Source organism: Rattus rattus, chromosome 4, assembly GCF_011064425.1.
Source record: "Rattus rattus isolate New Zealand chromosome 4, Rrattus_CSIRO_v1, whole genome shotgun sequence".
Classification (NCBI taxonomy): Eukaryota; Metazoa; Chordata; class Mammalia; order Rodentia; family Muridae; genus Rattus; species Rattus rattus.
This window is the reverse complement of record NC_046157.1, coordinates 158,031,250-158,051,213: the sequence shown is the minus strand read 5'-3', so window position 1 is coordinate 158,051,213 and position 19,964 is coordinate 158,031,250. Positions and strand designations below refer to the sequence as shown.

Below are 19,964 nucleotides of genomic sequence, written 5' to 3'. Positions count from 1 at the left end.
CAAAAAAAAACCTGATTCATTCAGAATCAATTTTGTCCAGGGAGGTTGGATCCAGGTTTGTTCGGTCAAATATGGCCAAACAGTTGTTTCATTAAGAATAACTGGTGTGTCCCCACTAACTTGAAATGCCATGCTAAACTGTGTATTAAACTCTGTAATTCAAGTCAACTCTGGGTCCCCCACTGCACTCCCTTGATCTCGTCCTTTGCCTCCAAACTCCATTTGCCGTGCTATGGGACGTGAAGGGTAGCTCTTTGCAGGATTTATCTGCCTTTTCCTTTGTTTACTTTCTCCCAAGAACTGAATGGGTCAAGTTCAAGAACACATCTGGCAAGCACTTCAGCAGATTGCACTGCATATGGAAGAGTGTAAGCAAAACAAACCTCGCAAGAGGTTCCAGGTCAAGATAGGGTGTGTCTGCATGAGGCGGAGTCTCTTGCTCCCAGAGGCCCTCCGATCCCTCGGCTGGTGACGGTCCTGCACTGTTCACAGCACCAGGGGCTGTGGGTCTTCACCCACCCTCATCTCAGGGCACGACTGAATTCTACCTCCTCTGCCCACTTAACTAAGGCTCTGGCCGCCTTCGCTGGACAGCGTGACCCTGTGACCACTTCCGATCCACCGAGAACAATTACTAATTGCCTAGACGGAGTATAGAATATGATGCCGTCCTTGTGCCTAAGGACATGCGATGATGATGTCATCTGACAAAGCATGCAGCAGGGTGCTTTACCTCAACTTAAAAGCAGCTTGACCTTGGGGGACATTTCCTAAAGCTCTGTGGGTATTTCCAGCCACAGAATGTGAGCAGTACTTGGCTCAGTCCGGGGGACCAAAGAAGACAATGGAGGGGACACCTCATACTCCCTTGGTGACCCAGGGAAAGCCACCATGTGCTAGCTTCTCCCTGTCCACCATCCCCACCACTCTGTCCTCAGAGCACCCCCAACCCTCAAGATGCTCCTATTTAACCATGACACCAGGGCCAACATCAGAAATATAAGGGTTCTTTTTTTTGTTTTTGTTTTTTTTTTTTTTTAATTTTCTACAGACACTTCTGAAAAGAGATCTAATAGAGAAAATATACAAAGCATTTAAGGGCTTCACCGCCACGGAGCACCCAAGTCTGATGCGAGGCACCAAAGCCTCTCCCAGGCTCCGGGCTGAGGGCGGCCAGCACGAACATCAGTAAAAACATGCAGGAGAAACATCACACACCCCTGGACAGAGGGGAGAGATCCGGAACGGAGGAGGAGGCAGGGACGAAAGTACCAGGCGGCTCTCTCTCCTGCTTCCACCATTCACCGTAGCCCTGGCGCGAAGCATGGCATGGGCTCCGTCCACTGCCCAGGGCCTGCAGCTCACAGCCGATGACTTCTATACCCACCTGCTCCTGTGTTCCTAGGTGCCAGGCCAGGGCGGCCTAGCTCCTCACTTCTTTGGTTCCACTCAGAGAACAATTGTGCTTGGCAGATTCATCCCACCCGCCAACTCCAGGCTCCTACTGGTGGGCTGAAGGCACTGACAGGAGTCCTGGGAAGAACCCAGGTTAGCCACCTTATCTTGTGCTCTGATGGGTCTAACCCAGGACACACTTCCCCATCCTTAGTCCACACTTAGGTCTAAGAACCAGGAGGACAGAGGGAGTGCGCTGTGCAAGAAAATAAAAGTCTTTCAGGACTTCCCCATACGTGGGGGCCATTTGTGAACCTCATGCCAAACCCCATCCACGCCCCTGCCCCTGCCCCTGCCCCTGCCCCAGGCTTCTACATGTCCAGCCCCTCCCTTTAGTCCTTCCCCTGGGCCCAGCCACTGGGGAGCTGACTTAAAATAATGAGTTAGAGAAACCATCTTGGGCAACTGTCCCCTCCCATCTCCCGCCTGAAATATCGGCAGAGGCAGAGGTCCCGAGAGATCACAGCCCTGGTACAGAGAGGAGGGCGGGGCCGGGAAGGATGGGTGAGACATGTCACATCTATGGAAAAGTGCCCAAGGTACAAGCTAAGCAAAGGGAGGAGGAGGGCCAGAGAGTGGCCAGAAGGAGAAAGAGAAGGGCAGGGGTGAGCCTGGAGAGACGGCTTCACACCACCCCACAGATGAGCGTCTCCACCACAAATGTATTCTCGAAGTGGCGGATGGCATTGCAGTTCTTGGCCCCACGCTTGTTGATCCCTGGGGAAAAAAAGAAAAGAAAAGTCCCAGTCAGGCCTGTATCCATCTTCCGTCTGAGAGGAACCTTGGCTCCTGGCAAGGCAGGGAAGGGGAAGACCCAGGAGGTGACACCCAGAAACAGCACTATAACGTGGAGGGAGCTCCTAGGTCAGGCTCCTACTGTGCCCATCACGTCCCTGCAATAAACCCTGCGGGATGCTGCTTTAGCCTCCCCGTGCCTCAGTTCCCTTTAAAACAGCAGTTAGAATGAAATCGATGACGACGCAGAGTGAAAGCAAAACCTGGCGAGTCTGAAGCGCTGGGCTGGCATTCACTCTAGTCAGGTTATAGCTGCTGCTGAGAAAGCGGGGCCAGGAACTGTCAAAGGCTGGCTGGGGTCACTCACGCCTCCGGGTGGCCCGGCGCCGCAGCCGATAGGTGTCCTTCCCGTTGCACAGGTGGTAGATAAAGGAACCCAGAGCCTCCTTGTCTCGGACATGCTCTGTCACCACCATCTCCTCCTGGATGATGTACGTCTGTGGGAGGTAGGTCCCTCTCTGCAAGGGGAGGAGGGGAGGTTCAAAGCACGGGGTCAGCACCCAGGCCCCTCCCACTGCCACACCTCCCTGCTCTCTCTCTGAAATGACTGTCTCTCGGGCACACCACCTTCTCACCCCAGAGGCCCTTTGATACCTGAGGCCAGAGCCTGTCCTACACTGTGTCTGGCCTCCCACCTCAAGGGAAGCACTCCTGGTCATAGGGTCTGCATCCCCTCCCCTTACTTGGCATTCTGTGAGTTGGGGAGACGGAAAGGAGAAGTGATTCTGAGGATATGGATGGAGACGTCATCCTCTGGGAGTCCAGGGGTAATGTCCCAGACTCCCTCTTTGGGCTTAGCATCTCCAGGGGAGGGGACAGGTGGGGATAAGATGCTACCCACCTTCACGTTCATGAGGAGCTCCCAGAAGTTTCGTGGGGGCAGCACGATGGTGGTGTTGAGCTCAATGACGTAGCACTTGTCCAGGGAGATGTCATGGTAGGCAGTGAGACCCTGAGAGGAGAGAACATCCGTCAGTCTCTGTGGAAGGCGAAAGTCTGGACCAGGTGGCCCTGATGAAGGCTTTCAGCCAGCAGAGGCCCTAATCCCACCATGTCATCAATGGAGCCTGGGACCACAGAAGTAGTGCCCCCCAAGTTTCTGGGCATCTGGTTATGAGCATGGATCACAGGGCAATGTTCCTGGCCACCCGCTATCTGCCAGCAGGTCCCCTTGTTTCAAGTGTGGCCTCCTCAGGAAGGAATGCTATACCCCAGGCTAACACAGACACGGGGTGTGGAGGGTGACTGCCTTGGAAAGGCTAGGACCTATGTCTCACTGATCTTAAAAGCAGCCAGAGACTAGAATGATGACCTCATAGGGAAAGGAACTGACTGGAAAAAACCAAAACCGAGAGGGAACCTTCCGGAGTGCTGGCAGTGAGCCCAACTTTGACCTGGGTGGTGTTACACAAATAAGACACCCACTCAACTGCACACTCCGATGAGAGTGTACAAATAAGAACAGACACAGGACCCTTGGCCTCACAGGGACAGCCAAGTCCTGTAACTGTCAGACAGCCTAGGGCAAAGCAGTCCACCCCTGTCCTACTCTATCTTGACAATAACGAATAGTGCCTCCTTCGTAATAAAAGCAGTAACTGAAGGCTAGTCAGAGTGACCAAAGACACCTGCTGTACAGTTCATCCACAGCCCAGGGAGTCTCTGTATTCTTGCTCCTTGCTCTAGGTTCCCAGAACGTCCTCTACAGCCCTGCCCCAGATCCCAGCCAGCTACCGGATGCTCCAGGTCAGCCTCACCCGCTGAAAGTCATGGATGATGTCTGCAGGGTCCCCACCACCAAACTGGGGCACAGGGACATTAATACGTTCATAGTTCTCCTCAAGATAGATCTTCACATCCTCCTCCAGTTCCAGCCGAGTCCGGATCTGGGAGGATAGGGAGTCTTCGTAGAGCACACCGCAGTGGAAGAAGTTATCGCGGGCCAGCTGCACAGGGTAAGGGGAGATAGACGGTCACGCAGGGTAGTGACACGGTCACATGGCTCCCTGCCCACTTCAGTAAGCAGGAAGGGTGGGGGGGGTGTGAGGCTTTCTCAGAGATGGAGAACAGAAAGGAAGGTAGCACAGAGCCCAGAGCTACTCGTGAGGAGGGAGGCTGGGTCTTATAAAAGGCACTTCTGCCTCACAAACAGAAGAGAGGACAAGCATGTTCCTAGGTAGAAGGCCTCTCTGATCCTCAGTGCTCCTATCTGTAAAGCACAGTGACCCCTGGCCTCAAAGTCTTCTGTGAAATGGTCAAGCAAAAAAGAAGACTCCTTAGTCCTGAGGACGGACAGAATATCAGACCCTGTAGAAAACCTGAGTAGGCAGGGGGGGACGAGACATAGGATGGACAGGCTGGGCCTGTGGGACACTTCCAGGAGTGCCCACCTGCAGACCTGGATAAAAGGTGGGAGCCAGGAGGTTGTAGTGCATGCCTTTAACACCAGCATTCAGGAGGCAGAGGCAGGCGGATCTCTGAGTTTGAGTCCAGCCTGGTCTAAAGAGCTAGTTTGAGGACAGCCAGGCTTACACAGAAAAAAACCCTGTCTCAAAAAACAAAACCAGAAAAAAAAAAAAAAGGGTCAGAAAGCAAAGAGCCAGCCCCATTCTCCTCCCACGGATAAATCTCACAGCATTCCTGGCATGGAGGCCCCGCACAGCACTATCCCCTGCCCCCATCATTCTTCGTCCATCATCCCGGGGGGGAAAAGGTGCTGCCCCTGGTGAGAACTAAGCAATGGGGCCGCCACTGTGCCCTCCGTGATTTCCCCAGGGACTCACAGACTCACAAGGTCTATTGGACATATAACAGGCAGAATTCCCTCTTAGTCTGAGGAGAAATTCTGCTGGGATAATGGAACATCCTGGCTGCACTGGGGCCTTGAGGGCTTGGGGAAGCTCATGGGAGACCAGATGCCAGGGCAGGCCCGATGTGACTGTCAGGCCATTGCAGACTGGACTACTCATACTGTCCCAGGGACAGTCAGGGACACCCACGCTGCCTGGGAAGTATGGATGGGTGAGAAATCCTATAAAAGCACAGTTAGGGTCTGGGAAGGGGGGAGACGGGGCAGCGTCACTGCAGGAAAAGGCCAGGTGAGAATCCTGCACCAGAGAGGGTGGAGACGCCTGGCAAGTTCTAAGGTGAGAGAAACGTGGGAGCTGAGGTCTACAGGGGAAAGTCCCACGGGGTACAACCTCTCAGGTAATTTCTACTGTGGAAAAAACTGGGTGACATTAAATGCTTAAGGGACATAGGGGTCAGTTGGGTCCACAATGACTAGAAACTCTAGCCTTTAGTCACCCTGAGAGTCCCTGTTGAAACATTCATGTTTAATCTCTCAAGCTTCTTAGTTAACTGAATTCAGTACTCAAGTATGGCGACCCTTCCTTTTCCCCAGCTCTGGGTAGTCCAGCTTTGGGCCTAGATTTCTAGCAGGTATATGTTAGGGAGGACAAATGAGCACCTTTGTAGACCTACCATTCCTGGAAGCAACTGCCCAGGGCTCAAACCCAAATGTCCATGTAAGGAATAGTTAGGTCATCTTTGAAGTATGACCCCTAGGTGCAGTGTCTGAGCGCCAGAGAGAATTGTAAACTCCCAACTTCTCTAATGGACCTAAGAGCTCCTGGTGACGATGCTTCAGAGTGACACTGGCCACTGGTGGGGTCAGGGTGGGGGTGCCTGGATGCAGTCACCTGGACTCTTGCTTGGCTCTCCAGAGTAAGTGTAAGGTTGAGGTAGCCTGAGCCCAGGCAAGGGAATGATGGGAAAGGAGTGAGGGCTGTTCTCTGGGCAGGCCTGGGCCAGGGATTCTTACTGTCTCTCTTCACAGGGTCCTCAGGCTCTGACTCGCCACTGTTTCCACACCTCAGCAGACTTCCTTTCCCTGTGTCTTGGAGCTACCCCTTCCCCACCCACCTGCCTGGCTCCTCACCTGAGCAAGGAAGAAATATCTGTAGATGTAGACCGAGGCAAACACAAGGCCCATAAGCAGTACAACCATGCCCATGGACAGGTAGCACACGCCGCCCACGGAGCCCCCTTTCCTGGAGCGGTGGCGAGGGGGGCGTTCCTCCTGGAAACAGAAGCGCTATGGTCAATGAGATGCCTCAGAGGGGACCATTCTTCTGAATTCCTCCTCCAAGTAAGATCTGGCTGGACTAGAAGCCCTGGGGTGGGGGTGGGGGTGGGTGTGGAGGTGGGGGTGGTCAGAAGGACAATACAGATTTTCTGGAAGGAAGAAGCCTGACCCAAGTCTCTGGACCACCCTCCCAGTTAGAGAGAAATGGAGACTTTCCTAGAAGACCCCAAACAGTCAGCTTGGATTAAGCACATACGCTTTGAATTGCTTGAATTTAGATCCTGTAATTGGACCAGCGTGACCACCCTCTAGTCCAGCCGTTCTCCAGCTGTGGGTCTGGATCCCTTTGGCAAACCTCTATCTCCAAAAATATTATATATCGTAAGTCACAGCAGTAGCAAAATTACAATTACAAAGTAGCGACAAAAATAATTTTATGGTTGGGGGGGGGTCACCACAACTTGAGGAATTGAATGAAAGGGTAGCAGCATTAGGAGGGTTTACAGTCACTGCTCTAGTCATTCAAACATAAAATAGGGCCTATGAGATGGCCTGGATGATTGCGTTAGACCAAGGAGTTCATGGGAACCAGAATGCATCTGGTAGGGAGGGGCCACTGTCCTAGGCAAAAGGTAGCCAAGGAAGAGTGGAACTAGAGTGACATGACCTAGCCCTTCAGCTGGAGGTACAGGATGGACCCGGATGAGGCAGGGGGTGACGGGGACGTGAATTAGTTACATTTCTCATTGCCGTGACCCCTGATAAGAGCCCGAGGAGGTTTGTTTTAGCTCACATCCCGGTGTGGACGTGCACAGTCTATGCTCACACGGGGAGATCAAGTGGCAGGCTGATGGATACTGGCAGTCAGCCAGCTTCCTCCGCTCTCCTTTTTAATTCAGTCTGGGACTTCAGCCCAAAGGACAGTGCTGCCCACATTCGGGGTGGGTCTCTCCCCCTCTGCTTTTCTCTCTGGAAAACCTTCACAAACACATGCAAAGATATGCTCTATTAACGCCCTAAGTGTGTTCTAATCTAATCAAGCTGACAAGTGAAATTAGCCAAGCATAGATGGGTGTGGAAATGCTGTATTCAAGGAATTGCTGTGCCAAGCCGGTCACTGTGGGAGGCAGGAGCTCTGGGAGGGCCAGAGGATGTGGGCCCCGTGCTTATCTCTAACCCCGGGCCTACAGTCTACTGTGCTCAACTGTTCCTCTGTGGTGTCAGGCCACACACGTCTGGGTGGGTGGATGGTGTGTGAGTCCTTTGTAACTGGACTTGAGGGCCACCTCTCTGCATGACCTCCTTTCTCCCACAGTAGCCCAGGCTGGCCCTTATCTATTCTTGCTGATGCTACAAAAGCCCCCAGGCCTGTCCCTTCCTCTACTCTAGTGCTCACCACTTACCCTGTTTCTCTACACTGTTCAGACAAGACCAAGAGAGGTCAAATGTCACTATCCACAGAACTCCCCAGCCTGAGAAGATGAAGCATATTGAGGAATGAAGCTTCCCCATAGGCCTTAAATAAGCAGGTGATTGGCCCTCCCTCATTTCCGGCCAGACACTGATCTTATTCCTTGATCTTTTTTCTAGAGGCATTGGGAGCTCTGTCTACTTATTCAGGGGCTCCCCCATTCTTCGGCACTCACTCTCCAACTCAACCTCTAGGAAAAGGACAGGAAATGCCTTGGATCCCCACATCCACAGTGGAGACCCTCTCACAAGATCAAACCTTGGCCACTCTGCACCTCACTCCTACTCTGGCCTCCAGACAACTGGGCTAGGACAACTGTTAACCAGAGGGGCAGGGACTACAATGGCTTTGCAACTACACTCTGCAATAGGTCCCGTGTGGTGCCATCAATGTCCAGGCTCCCTCCATGAACAAGCCATTCAGGGAGGGGCTGCACTGGTCTGCTCCTATAGTCCCGAGTGGTCATCAGAGAGGTGGCTGGCTTAGGGACAGGAGAGACTGCCCTTTGAGCACAATACACTCCAAGGCCACACTGTATCTAGGTGTTGGTGAAGCCACTGGATCTAGAGTAGGGAGGGGCCACGGCCCCCCAGCAGATCATCCATCCTGAGGTCATCTGAGGTGACCAGCCTCCAGGGACTAAGAGAAACAAGGAACGTGAAAGTCCTTTGTAGAGGACAATGTATGGGGTAAAAATAGCAGACCTGTGGGCAGGGCCTTCCCCTTAGGGGCATCCCTGTGGCCAGCTGTTGAGGCTGCCCAGTGACTTTTCTTTTGCTCTTGTGCTTCTGGAAAAACAGAAAAGCTAGCTTGGGAGAGCCACTGAGGAAATGAAACGGGATTGGGGGTTAGGAGCACAAGCAAACTCCAAGTCAGAGCCAGCTACGCACATAAAATTCACTGAGGCCTTTCAGCCTTGCACCTGCGGCCAACTTCTGCTAGCCTGGGGAGCTCCGTGCCGGGCACAGAGGCTTGTCGAAGGGTGATGGGAAAGGTCAGCAAGGATGTGGTAAGCAGGGGTTGTGACTGCAATGGCCCCGGGTGCAGAAAAGAGGTCAGACCTAGCTCTGGCCAGGACTCTTGACTGGAAGGTTTGGGGAATCCCCTCACCTTACCCAGCTAGGGTGGTAAGTACACATTTGAGTAGTAGGAACAATCAGGGAGATCAAAATATCCCACTATAAATCTATTTCTTTGCTGGGTTCCCTGTTGGTTATAGAGAAAGTACAGCCCTCGGCAGATGTGGGCAGATGTGGGCAGATGCGGGTTACTTCCGAAAGCTGTTCTTTTGTGAGAGGAGTTGATGTCCATCTGCATCTGAAGAGAGCCCAGAGGCCCTGTCCCTCAGACACACAGCTTGCCCTGGGTAGTCTCCCCAGAGGTAATCAATAGCTGGGAAACATTCTCTGCAGATATCAACATTGCCCCACCCCTCCACAACCAGCATAGCCCCCTCGACAGCAGCCTCAAGTCCCTGCTTCTTTCTCAGTTTGTTATACTCTGTAAGCTTTGGCCATCTGTTCCTGAAAATGTAAATCTTCCCTACGTTAGCCATGGCTCTTGCTTACTTCTACTGACACCCCCTGGCACAAAGCTGGGGGGCTCCACCATCTTGCTGCCCACCCATCACTCTGCCCTGCTGAACCAAACCCTCAGAAGCATAACGGAGCAGTAAGGCTGGGAGTGAGGTTGACAAGGAAATTTAGGATGTCCCTGCTTGAGGACAAAAGGTCCCAGCGCTGATTTGCCTGTGAGATACAGTTAAGCCAAGGTTTACCTTCCAACCCTTACTGTCCCCCACGAGGGGGTCATCAGAGCCTCTGACCTCTTGCAGTCTGAGGCCTTTGGAGTCTGAGAACTGATGGGCAGCCCTGAAGGTGGTTGGGTAACCGGTCAGCCTTCCTGAAGAGTTAACTTCCACTCTGGCTGCTCCTGTACTGCTGGAGACCAGAGAAATATTGCTTCCCCACGGAATAGTTACCAACAGCCAGGGACTGGGGGGGACTTCCCTTTAGAAAGTGGGAGGATGGTGCCTACTGTTTCCAAGGCAACAAGCCCTCTGAGCAAACCGCCTCTCTGCACACTCATGCTAAGCATGCAAGGCAGACATCTGGGGACCTGAGAGGGGCCTGGTCTAGCCTTCAGGTTTTACTAGGGCTCTCAATGGTGCTCATGAGATAATTAGCAAAGCCAGGGCCAGAACGCATAGGAAACCACGAACTGAAACACAGCTCAGCTGATACAGCCCAAAGGAAGATAGCTCTCTAGCGACTGTCCCTCAGGAACAATGCCAAAAAGAAAAAGAGAAAAAGAAAAAGGAAACAAAAGTGGATTATGTTACAATTGCAGGCTACTTCATAGGAGGCAGGGAAGGACAGAGACGTGGGCAGACTTCGAAGTGGTCCTCACCCCGGGATTCCTATCCTTAGCACCTTTTCTCTCCTAGACTGCAGGATGTAATTCACATGGGCACGGATGCCAAAGGGTGTGTGTGTGCGTGCGCGTGTGAGTGATAGACCTACAGACTGAGTAAGGCCTTGCTGGGGGTAGGGGGCTGGCCTTCTGTCCCAGAACAATAGTGCACAGTCCAAAAAGAAAAGACATCACCTGAGTATGTGCCACACAGGGGCAAGGCTCAGGGGTTCCCATGAGTTATCCCTCCCACCCTTATCCACTCCAGCCCGAGGCATCCTGGGGCAGGTTGTAGCTATGCAGATCACTGTATTTGGCTGCATCCAGAATTCTCTCTCCTCCTCCACCCTGGACAGCCCAGGGTTCTCTAGAAAACAAAGGCTCAGAAAGGATTTGAAGCAGAAGAAACAAAACTAGGCCTGGAAGAGCTCTCACTCCGGGGGGGGGGGGGCGGAGGAGAGAAGAGAACTGGAGCCTCCCAGGGCAGAGGGAAAAGCCCAGCTGTGGGGCTGAGCTTTTAATCATAAACATTTTTTTCCTTGGGAAGAGAAACTCCTCATTGGCAGTCTGCTGACAGCCTTGAAGAGTGGAGAAGGGGAAAACAGAAAGGATAGAGAGCCAGCGTGAGTGTGTGTGTGTGTGTGTGTGTGTGTGTGTGTGTGTGTGTGTGTGCGTGCGCGCGTGCGCACGCATGAGAGAGAGACACACACACAAGGCTAAGCTGCCTCTTTGAAGGTCATTATGGCCCAGCCAGGCAAACTAGCTCTCATAACTGAGAAGAGACAGACCCTCCCCTTGCTGGTTCTCCTGCCAAGAGCCTGAGGACACAGGCACAGGGACACACACACACACACACACACACACACACACACACACACACACACACACACGGAGTGAAATCTGATCCACAGGTATGTGGGCTGAAGGAGGTGGATACTCAAGGGCCATTAATCAAAGACAAATTCCAATGAGAAAATGATAGAACTGAGATTACTGAATTTAATGTGTTTGCTTCTTGCAGGGGGGGTGAGATGGGGGGGAGTGGGGAGGCTATCCCTGGGGCCTGTCTATATGAACGAATGTGTGTACAGACAGCTGGTGGAAGAGGGATGGGAATGAGGGGGTGTCCACGTGGTAGCATTGCTGCAGTGGGGTGGGAGCAGGGGTAGGAGAGGTGTTGAACACAGGCTCCGGTGACTAGCTTCCCACCAGGGGCCAGGGCTGCAGGTTCCTCATTGCCTCTAATACATGGGATGCTGGGTACTGTGAGCCCAGCTGGCTCCCCAACTCCACCCCTTGCCCCGTTTTCTGAGGAACTTCCTTCTAGTCTCAGGCCTGGGGGACAAATCTTATTTCAGTATTTGCCCAGAAGCAGTGGCAGGTCCTGAGTGAGGTTGCCTAACTGCAGCCTTCCCTTACCCCCACACACACACACACACACACACACACACACACACACACACACACACACACACACACACACACCCCAGGCCTGGACACAGGTTGAGAACAGCCCAATGCTGTCATCTGTGTCCTTCTGGGGAATCACAGGTTAGTCAGATGTCAGATAGAACACCAAGGAGGGACTCCGGGGTAATTTCCAGTTAAAAGAGAGAACTTCTGAGCTGTCTCATGTCTGGTCATCAGTCCAAAAGTCCTGCATACAGCAACTCCCAGGCCTCCACCAACTTGCCTGTCCTTCTAGCTTCTTGGCTCCTATCTCAGTGCTCTGACAGTGGCTCGTGTCCTACAGCTGTGTAACGGGCCTCTGCCTGCTCTTCCTGCTACGTCAGGCACTAGGCAAGAGGAAATATGCCTGCTGGCATTGTAGAGCAAGAAGAAACTTGCAGAAGTGAACTGTCTTACCAGGTCCTAGGTGCAGCTGAGCTCCCCCACACCAAAGGCCCCTTCCCACCAACTCAGACCCCGGGCAAGCTGTGCGGTGCGAGTTAACCAATAAGCAGTTCGGTAGGTATTTTAATCCCTCCTCCTGACTGCCATGCCTGCCCCCCTAAGCTCCTTACTGCCCAATAGTGATAGGGGTGGTGGCTCAGCAGGCCCTAGGCCATAACTAACAGCACACATGGCGGGACAAAGCTGATATTTCCATCTCACGCTGGGTGAGGGCAGGCTGGACTGCTTAGCTTCAAGAGTCGGATAAAAGCAGGAAGCTGGACCGTGGTTACCGGTCATGTTGTACTGGGGGAGTGGGGGACCGGGGAGAACTAAACAGGCCTCCGTCAAGCATGCTGCCTGTTCAGAAGTGGCTACTGAGAAGGGCTAGGGATGTGAACAGTAGTGGGAAGCTTCCTCCTGGAAGAGATTCGAATCTGTAAAAAAAAATTATATAAAGAGCTATTTCAGGGATATAGCCAGGCAAGCCCCGCTCCTTAACTGTGAAGGAAAGATCTTTTCAAAGGAAGAAGAGATTGAAGCACTTGGCCCACAGAGACAACCATTGGTCTTCAGAAGGCTGTTGCCAGGGAGGTTTTGCTTCTTTTGTTTCTGGGGTACCTTTCTCCTCCTCCCCTAGCCTCTGATCCCTTATACTACATAAAAATCAATTAACCTGGTCCTTTGAGGCCCATAGTCTCTGTGTGGTTTCTCTGTTATTAGTATGCGTTTTGTGCTCATCTGTACACTACCCCATTATCGAATAGACTTACATAACTAAGTCCCAAGGCTAATAAGAAAAATTGTAATTTCTCCAACCTGGGCTCAGCTGTCCTATCCAACACTATCCGGGTGGTAATAACATTCCTGAGTTGTTCAAGTTAGTCCTTCCTGCTCCTTAGACTTTAAGCAGTTGGGTTCCAGTTCCAGGTCTTCACTGGGTACCCGAGAACAGACAATCTGCCACTAACCAGTTCCAGGGGCCCCATATCCAGGCTAAGAGGAAGGGAGGAGGGACCTTCCTGGAAGTGATAAAGGAAGCTTAAGCCTAGGGCAAACTTTTAAAACTGCAAACCAAAGTCAAGTATTGGGGTGTCCTCCTCCTCCATCTAGCTTCAGATGAAGAAGCTGCTCACTGGAGGTGCCCAGAGATCCTTCAACGCAGGCCTGGGTGGCCCATAAATTCTTGTTGGGGTGTGAACTGCTACATGCTGTAGTGATTAGAGCACAAGGATAACCAGAGCTGCCAGAAACCCTGGCATTCCTCAGAGTCTCGGCTTTCACCGGCCCAATGCATGACTCCTCTTCTCGATCACACTCCACACGGTTCCTTAAATATGCCCGGGCAAGGCAGGCAGAATTAGAGCTTCAAAACTTGATCTGGGAGGAGGAAGTGGAAGGGCTTTTTTTTTTTTTTAAGTTCTGCCTGGATGGAAAGGCCGGGCTTGTTGTGCCCCAGAACCGCTGGGGGGCGTGTGACAGTGGCCATGAAAACACCTTTAGTGGAGCAAGACGAAATGGGTCCACTTTTCGTTACCAGTCCTTCCAGTCAGTGACTGCCACGAGTCCTCCCCCAACACACTCCACACAACAGTTTTCCATGGCGGAAGTGACCTGGGTCTCCCCCAGCCAGGAGAAGGCGGGACACGCCAAGGCCATTCCACACAAAGCCAGCTGAGTGACTAGGGATGTCTAGGGCACTGGGGCAGTGGGGAGTCCACTCAGCGGATGGTAACAACGTAGCTGGAAGCCAGAGAAGGAAGCAAAGAGGCAGGACACGCAGGTGTGAAATGGGAGAAGGCTCATTACTTAGGTCTGCCAGTTCTCCACCCACCACAGTCCCCATTTGAGGACCAAAACAATGGCACCTCCCTTTTGTTACTAACCAGAGTTTTCCCAGCCAAATTCCCCAACCAATCAGGCCCCATCACCCCCCTTTGGGGAAATTACGTTCAACCCGCCTCCCCTCCCCCACTCGGGGACTGGCTTCCCCGGCCCCTGCCCCTTGATTGGAACCAGACGCAAACCTTCACCAACATTCTTCAAACTTTCACGGGCCCGCCACCTTCCTTTATTTTGGAACTGCGCACCTAGAAACCCCCACATTTGGAAGAGACCCTGTATGTGTTCCCAGTTAAGGACCAGTTCTGCTTTCGACTGCCGCTGTGGGGAAGGACCTGAGACCCTTTCCGAGATGGGGATGGAGCAACCTTTTCAGGCCCCTCACCCCGCTTCCGCTCCTGACTCCAAGGTTCCGCTGGTCTCCGCGGCCACTGGGGAAAGCCTAGGTCCCTCGACGACCCCCGTCCCGCCCCGCCCCGCCTCCCATTGAGACCCAGTGCCTCTCACCCTCGCCGGCGTCAGCAGAATCTCCGCGGCCGGGGCAGATGCCGAGGCCGAACCAGACGCCGCTGCTTTGTCTGCTTTTTCGGCCTTGACGCCCGCTACCGCGGGCTGGAAGCTGATCTTCACCATGGCTGCGCTGACCCGCGCCTGCTCCCTGCAGCCCTTGCCCGTGCAACCTCGATCGCAATGCCTGCTTCTTGCTGCGCTGCAGGCACCGGAAGTTTGGATGGCTTGGGAGTCCTCGCCTCTATCCCCGCCCCGAACACGTCCCGCCCCGCCTTCCACGGAAGGACCAGACGCCTGCGCCGAGCTTCAGCGCGCAGCACTGTAGCTGAAGAATGCTGAGGTTCCTTCCACTTCTTGTTCATATTCATTCATTGGGCCCCTTCCTTCTCCCTGCGCAAGACTAGCATCCTCACATTTCGGTTAACAAGGCGTTGCCTGGCAACGTACTTCTAACAAACTGCATCTCCCCGCTCCTCGATCTAGCTTCCTCTTTGATTATGCTGAGAGATGAAGCAGACTAACTAACTGTTCCTAAGCTTTCCTTCTCCAACATGTGTTAGGCTGGAAAGGGGCATCGAGTCCAGACGCCTAGCTGCTTGCCTCTGACCTGAATTCTAAATCCATCCCCACGCCCTTCATTGGCCACCATGCCTCCTTCTCTATCCTTCTTCCTGCAAAATCTTCAGGGAGTGGAAGTGGGGAACTTGGGGTGCACAAGTCCTATGATACTTTGTAGGAGCGGAATCGTGACTGGAAAATAATGACAAGTATTACAGGGGCTGGGCCAGAGGTTTTGGGTTCCAGTCACGACTCTGCTCCTGCGAAAGTATCACTGGTACCAGGAAGAAGCCAAGGCTTAGGTTGCAGGGCCATCTCTTGACAACAAAGCCCTAGATCTCTCCTCGCTGTCCCTGGTCCAGGCTGTGATAGCATCCAGCATGCCGTGTCTGACAGCAGTTCTGCAGTGATGCTCAGAGTGGGAGGCAGAGGATTCTTCCAGCTTATGGAGGGCAGTCCAGTAGGCTCCGTCTGCTGCCTTCTCCTACCTGTTAGGGCTTGGACAGTGAGCACATGGGTATAAAGTTTGAGTGTATGTAGAGGCCGACAACTGATGTCTTCTGCTATTGCTCTTCCCTGTTCCTTTAAGATGGGCTCTCTCACTGAGCCTGACGCTGGCTGGCTGGTGAATTCTCGGGAGTCACTGGCTCTGTCTCCTCCTCCATCCAAAGGCTGGACTTACAAACACATGCATCATTATTTTACAGGTGTTCTGGGGATCTGAACTCAGGTCGCTGTGCTTTCACAGCAAGCGCTCTCACCCACTGAACCAGATCCTTAGATCTGGGAATAAATCTTATAAGCCAAGTTTTTAAAAGGCACAAAATTCCACCAAGAGTTTATACCTCAAGTGAGTGGAGAAATGCCGCATTCTTGGAAGGGAAGGTTATAACACTGCCAGCTCTCTCTCAAAGTAAAGCAGCTGTGATCCAAACCCTGAAGGATCGGGGGGGGGGCAGTGGAAGTTCTATCTTGAAAAGTCATCCACTGCAGTTGGCAGGAAGTGTGAAAAGGGAACTTGGGATGGATGTGCTTGGTTGTCAACTTACTGCATCTGAGATTAACTAAGAGCCAAGTGGCTGCGTTCGCCTGGGAGGGATTTAATTGTCCCAATTAAGTCATAAGAAGTGGGAAGACCCTCTTTAAATCCTAATGTTTTGAAGCAGAAAAAAAAATCTACCTTTAATCTGGACCATACCTTCTTCTGTCAGCCCATATATAAAGGACGTTAATGATGGAAACTTTCCCTGCTTTCCTTTACTCTAGCTGCAAAGTCTGTTCCTTCACTGGCATTAGAGCTACTTCTTTGGGGTTCTGTCCTATACCAAGGACCAGCTGAGACAGACAGCCTTGTAGACAGAACAACAGCTGGACTCTCAGATTGGTATATATTATGATGTATATGCATATGATATATAATATGTATTATGATATATATTGCTCTCCTCTATTATATATGTGATACATGTATCATATATATCCCTATATATCCCTATATATACACACTTATACACATATACACACTCATAAGTAAAAACTGATATATATCTCTATCAGTTCTGTTCCTCTACATAACCCTGAGTAATACAGAAGTATTAATGGCTGGAGATGCTGAGACAACCAAAGCGACAGTGTGAGAAGGAAATGCTGAGAGGATAAAGCGCTGGGGGACTTTCCAAGTTCAAGGGAACCAGTGATGGACACTTGAAGTACTGACATATCCGAAGATACTGTAAATGGTAGCCTTGTATCCTGCCAGGATGTGGTTGATACAGTGTAGATGCAGTTTAAAGGGTCATATGTTGGGGAATCTGGTCCTAATGTTGGGTAGGACTTTTAGGAGGTGGGGCCTGGGAGGTATTTAGGTCCTAATTGGGGAGATTGCTCTCGGAAGAGTTTAGAGGTTTCTTTGGGGATACTCATCCTTTCTCATAAGAAGGCTGCCAGGGAAGCCTGAGACTGGCTCTACTTGGACTCTCTGGCTTTGGGTTTTACTGATGCTGAGGTGCCCAGAAAGCCCTCACCATGAACAGTGCCCATTGTCTTCCAAAAGAAGGAGCTTGATAAACCTTTCTTCATTAAGTTTGCATGCTGCTGGTATTTTGTTATGATGATAAAAAAAGACAAAACCAAAAACCAAAAACCAAAACAAAGCAAAACAGGCAGGAAACAATGGAAAACTGGAGAAGTCGTAAGGATATTGAAGATGGGGTACTTTGGAAAGAATCCACAAAAAGAGACAATCTTTAGAAAATATAGTTGTAACAAGAGAAAGTGTCGGTACAAGGAGAACAAATGGTTTTAAACCATAGGGATCATGCAAATTATAAGGTCTTTTTACATATAATCCTTTCTAGTAAATGTAAACATTGAAAAATGAATTTTTTTTCAGAAAAATATAAATGGGCAAGATGGACTAGAGAAGAAGTAGAAAAGCCTAATGGCCTATAATCAAGGAAAAATGTTCTCAGGCAATCATCTTCCCCAAAATCGCTCTCAACATGGAAGCCATTTAGCTGGACGCCTCTCTCAGATGAAAGGAACAGCTAATTCTACTGGCGTGTCAATTAATTCTAGGCAAAGATACAGTCAGACACAAAATTCTGACAAATGCAAAAGAAAACCTGCAGCCTCTCTGGGAAGAGAGACATAGTCCTCGGAGCAGTGAGGAGCGTTAGGCAAGTGTCCTCCCAGGACAGCCATGCACCTCAGGTCCGAAAGGCTGAGAGGGGAGAAGTGGCTTTGTAATCCATTGATTTGACATAACAGGTATTCATCTCGAAAGGCGTGAGAAAGTATAAAGGGAAAAAATAGCAATCATAATAAAAACCACAATAGCACAATAGTTTATAATACCTCATTATTTTCCTATTAAAATGAGAGATGTTGCATGTGCCCAAGCTGTCTTCAAACATGCTAAATACTGTAGAATGATGATGAACTTAAAATATTTTAAAGATGTTTACTGTTTTATGTGTATGGGTGTTTTGCCTGCACATGTCCATGTACCATGTGCACGTAGTGCCTGAAGAGTCCAAAGGAGGGGGTTGTATCCCCTGGAACTGGAGTTACAGATGCTGGGAGCCACCATGAAGGTGCTGAGAATTGAATCCCCTTCCTCTGGAAGAAGGCCAGTGCTGTTAATCACTGAATGGAACTCTGGACCTCCTCCATGCTAGGCAAACACTCTCCTCACAGAGGAGCCTCCTCAGCTGTCTCCAATCTTTTTGACTCTTTCCCCATCAGCCTGTGTTCACAGTTTGTATTTAGTAGAATTGGGTCTCTCTCTCTCTCTCTCTCTCTCTCTCTCTCTCTCTCTCTCTCTCTCTCTCTCTCTCTGTGTGTGTGTGTGTGTGTGTGTGTGTGTGTGTGTGTGTGTGTCTGTCTGTCTGCTTGCGCTCTTGGGGCTATTTTTGTCTCCCCCAAAGAGGCACTTGGCAAATTTAGCCATTTCAGTTGTCTCAGCTATGGTGTAGTATGAATTACTTGTCTCTCATAGGTAGAGGACAAGGACATTGCTGAGCATCCCGTAATGTGCAGGACAGTCAGTCCCCAGAGCGGGGAATCATTCAATCTAAGATGTCAATAGCTCCAAGGTCAAGGAACTTGAGTCAATATCTTGGTCTTTCTTTTCTTCTGTACAACGTCGTTGCGACCTCCACCCTCCCACCCCCTAGTGCTTGCCAGATGGTTCTTCCCTGTGCTAGAATGCCCGTGCTACAGCCCCTGGAGCTTGAGAACTGGTCACCTAGCATGGTTGAAAACTATGAATGTCATTTGCTTGAGACATTTAACAGGAGAAGAATACCCTACTCTAGACGTGTGTGTGTGTGTGTGTGTGTGTGTGTGTGTGTGTGTGTGTGTGTGTCTAGAAGCCAGAAGGCAGAACGGAGAAGCCTGAAGACTCCATACGTCATTACCCATGTGGAGATGGACCCAGAAGGTTCGCTGTGAGGTCTAAATATGCATCCATGCAGTGGGGCTTCTCTTGAAGCAGGTAGCATCAGGTTGCCTAAGGAGGGGTGAGTAAGCAAAAGGTCAGAAATAGCGTGGGTCAAAACGTGCCCTTCAGGGGTTGGGGATTTAGCTCAGTGGTAGAGCACTTGCCTAGCAAGCGCAAAGCCCTGGGTTTGGTCCCCAGCTCCGAAAAAAAAAGAAAAAACAAAAAACAAACAAACAAACAAAAAAACCCGTGCCCTTCATTTGGCAGGTTAAAATGTCCTTTGCTGTGGGAGGCTGAGGCAGAACTGAAAGTTCAAGTCCCGTCTGTCCTACAGAGTGAGTCCAGAGCCAGCCAGGCAACTGTGACACCCTAGCATGTGAAAGCCTCAACCAACAAATGCTCTTATCTGTGGCGTCACACTACTTTGCCCTGTTTTGTTTGATTGTTGCTGTTGTTATTTTCAAGACAGGGTTTCTCTGTAGAGCCTTATAGAGTAAGTTCAGGCTGGCCTTGAACTCACAAAGATCCACCAGCCTCTGCTGGGATCAAAGGCATATACCGCCACGTTCAGCTGTGCTTTGTTACTTTTTAAATTAAAAATATTAAATTGTCAGGTATTTACAGATTGTATGTATTTACTTATTTATTTAAAGCCAGTTTGGAATCAGAGGTTTATTTTTGTTTCTGTTTTACATCAGTTCTGCCTAAAAATCTGTTTTCTTGTTCTAGTCTGTTTACAGTTTGAAGGAAACATCTTTTTTCCTGAGATAGTAGTATTAGCATTAACAAGATAATTAAGAACATTAAGAGATGGCTCAGTGTCTGATGCCAAGCATAAAGACCTGAGTCCAATCCCCAGGACTGGCATGGTGGGAGGGGAGAACTGATTGCCACAAGTGAGCTGCCCTCTGACCTCCACATGTGCACCGTGGCATCTACACACCCTGTGTCTTCCTCACAAACAAACAAAAAATATAATAAAATGTTTTACAAAGAAA

The 19,964-nt window shown here is 50.8% G+C and overlaps 1 protein-coding gene across 1 annotated transcript; it reads right to left on the bottom strand.

The window, feature by feature from the left end:
* Positions 1-993: 993 nt before the first annotated feature.
* Positions 994-14,697, bottom strand: Itm2c (integral membrane protein 2C). Its single transcript, XM_032901523.1, has 6 exons — positions 14,463-14,697; positions 6,191-6,331; positions 4,008-4,196; positions 3,092-3,202; positions 2,558-2,708; positions 994-2,172 (listed from the first exon to the last, which is right to left on the bottom strand). Exons 1-6 carry the CDS (start codon positions 14,586-14,588, stop codon positions 2,081-2,083), a joined length of 810 nt encoding a protein of 269 aa, XP_032757414.1. The 5' UTR covers positions 14,589-14,697; the 3' UTR covers positions 994-2,080.
* Positions 14,698-19,964: the final 5,267 nt, after the last annotated feature.

Coding starts and splice junctions, on each gene's coding strand:
- Itm2c (XM_032901523.1), bottom strand. CDS start 14,588: ATGGTGAAGATCAGCTTCCAGCCCGCGGTAGCGGGCGTCAAGGCCGAA. Junction 6,332..14,462: donor TTCTGCTGACGCCGGCGAGG/GTGAGAGGCACT, acceptor TTCTGTTTCCAG/GAGGAACGCCCCCCTCGCCA. Junction 3,203..4,007: donor TCATCCATGACTTTCAGCGG/GTGAGGCTGACC, acceptor CTCTCCTCTCAG/GGTCTCACTGCCTACCATGA.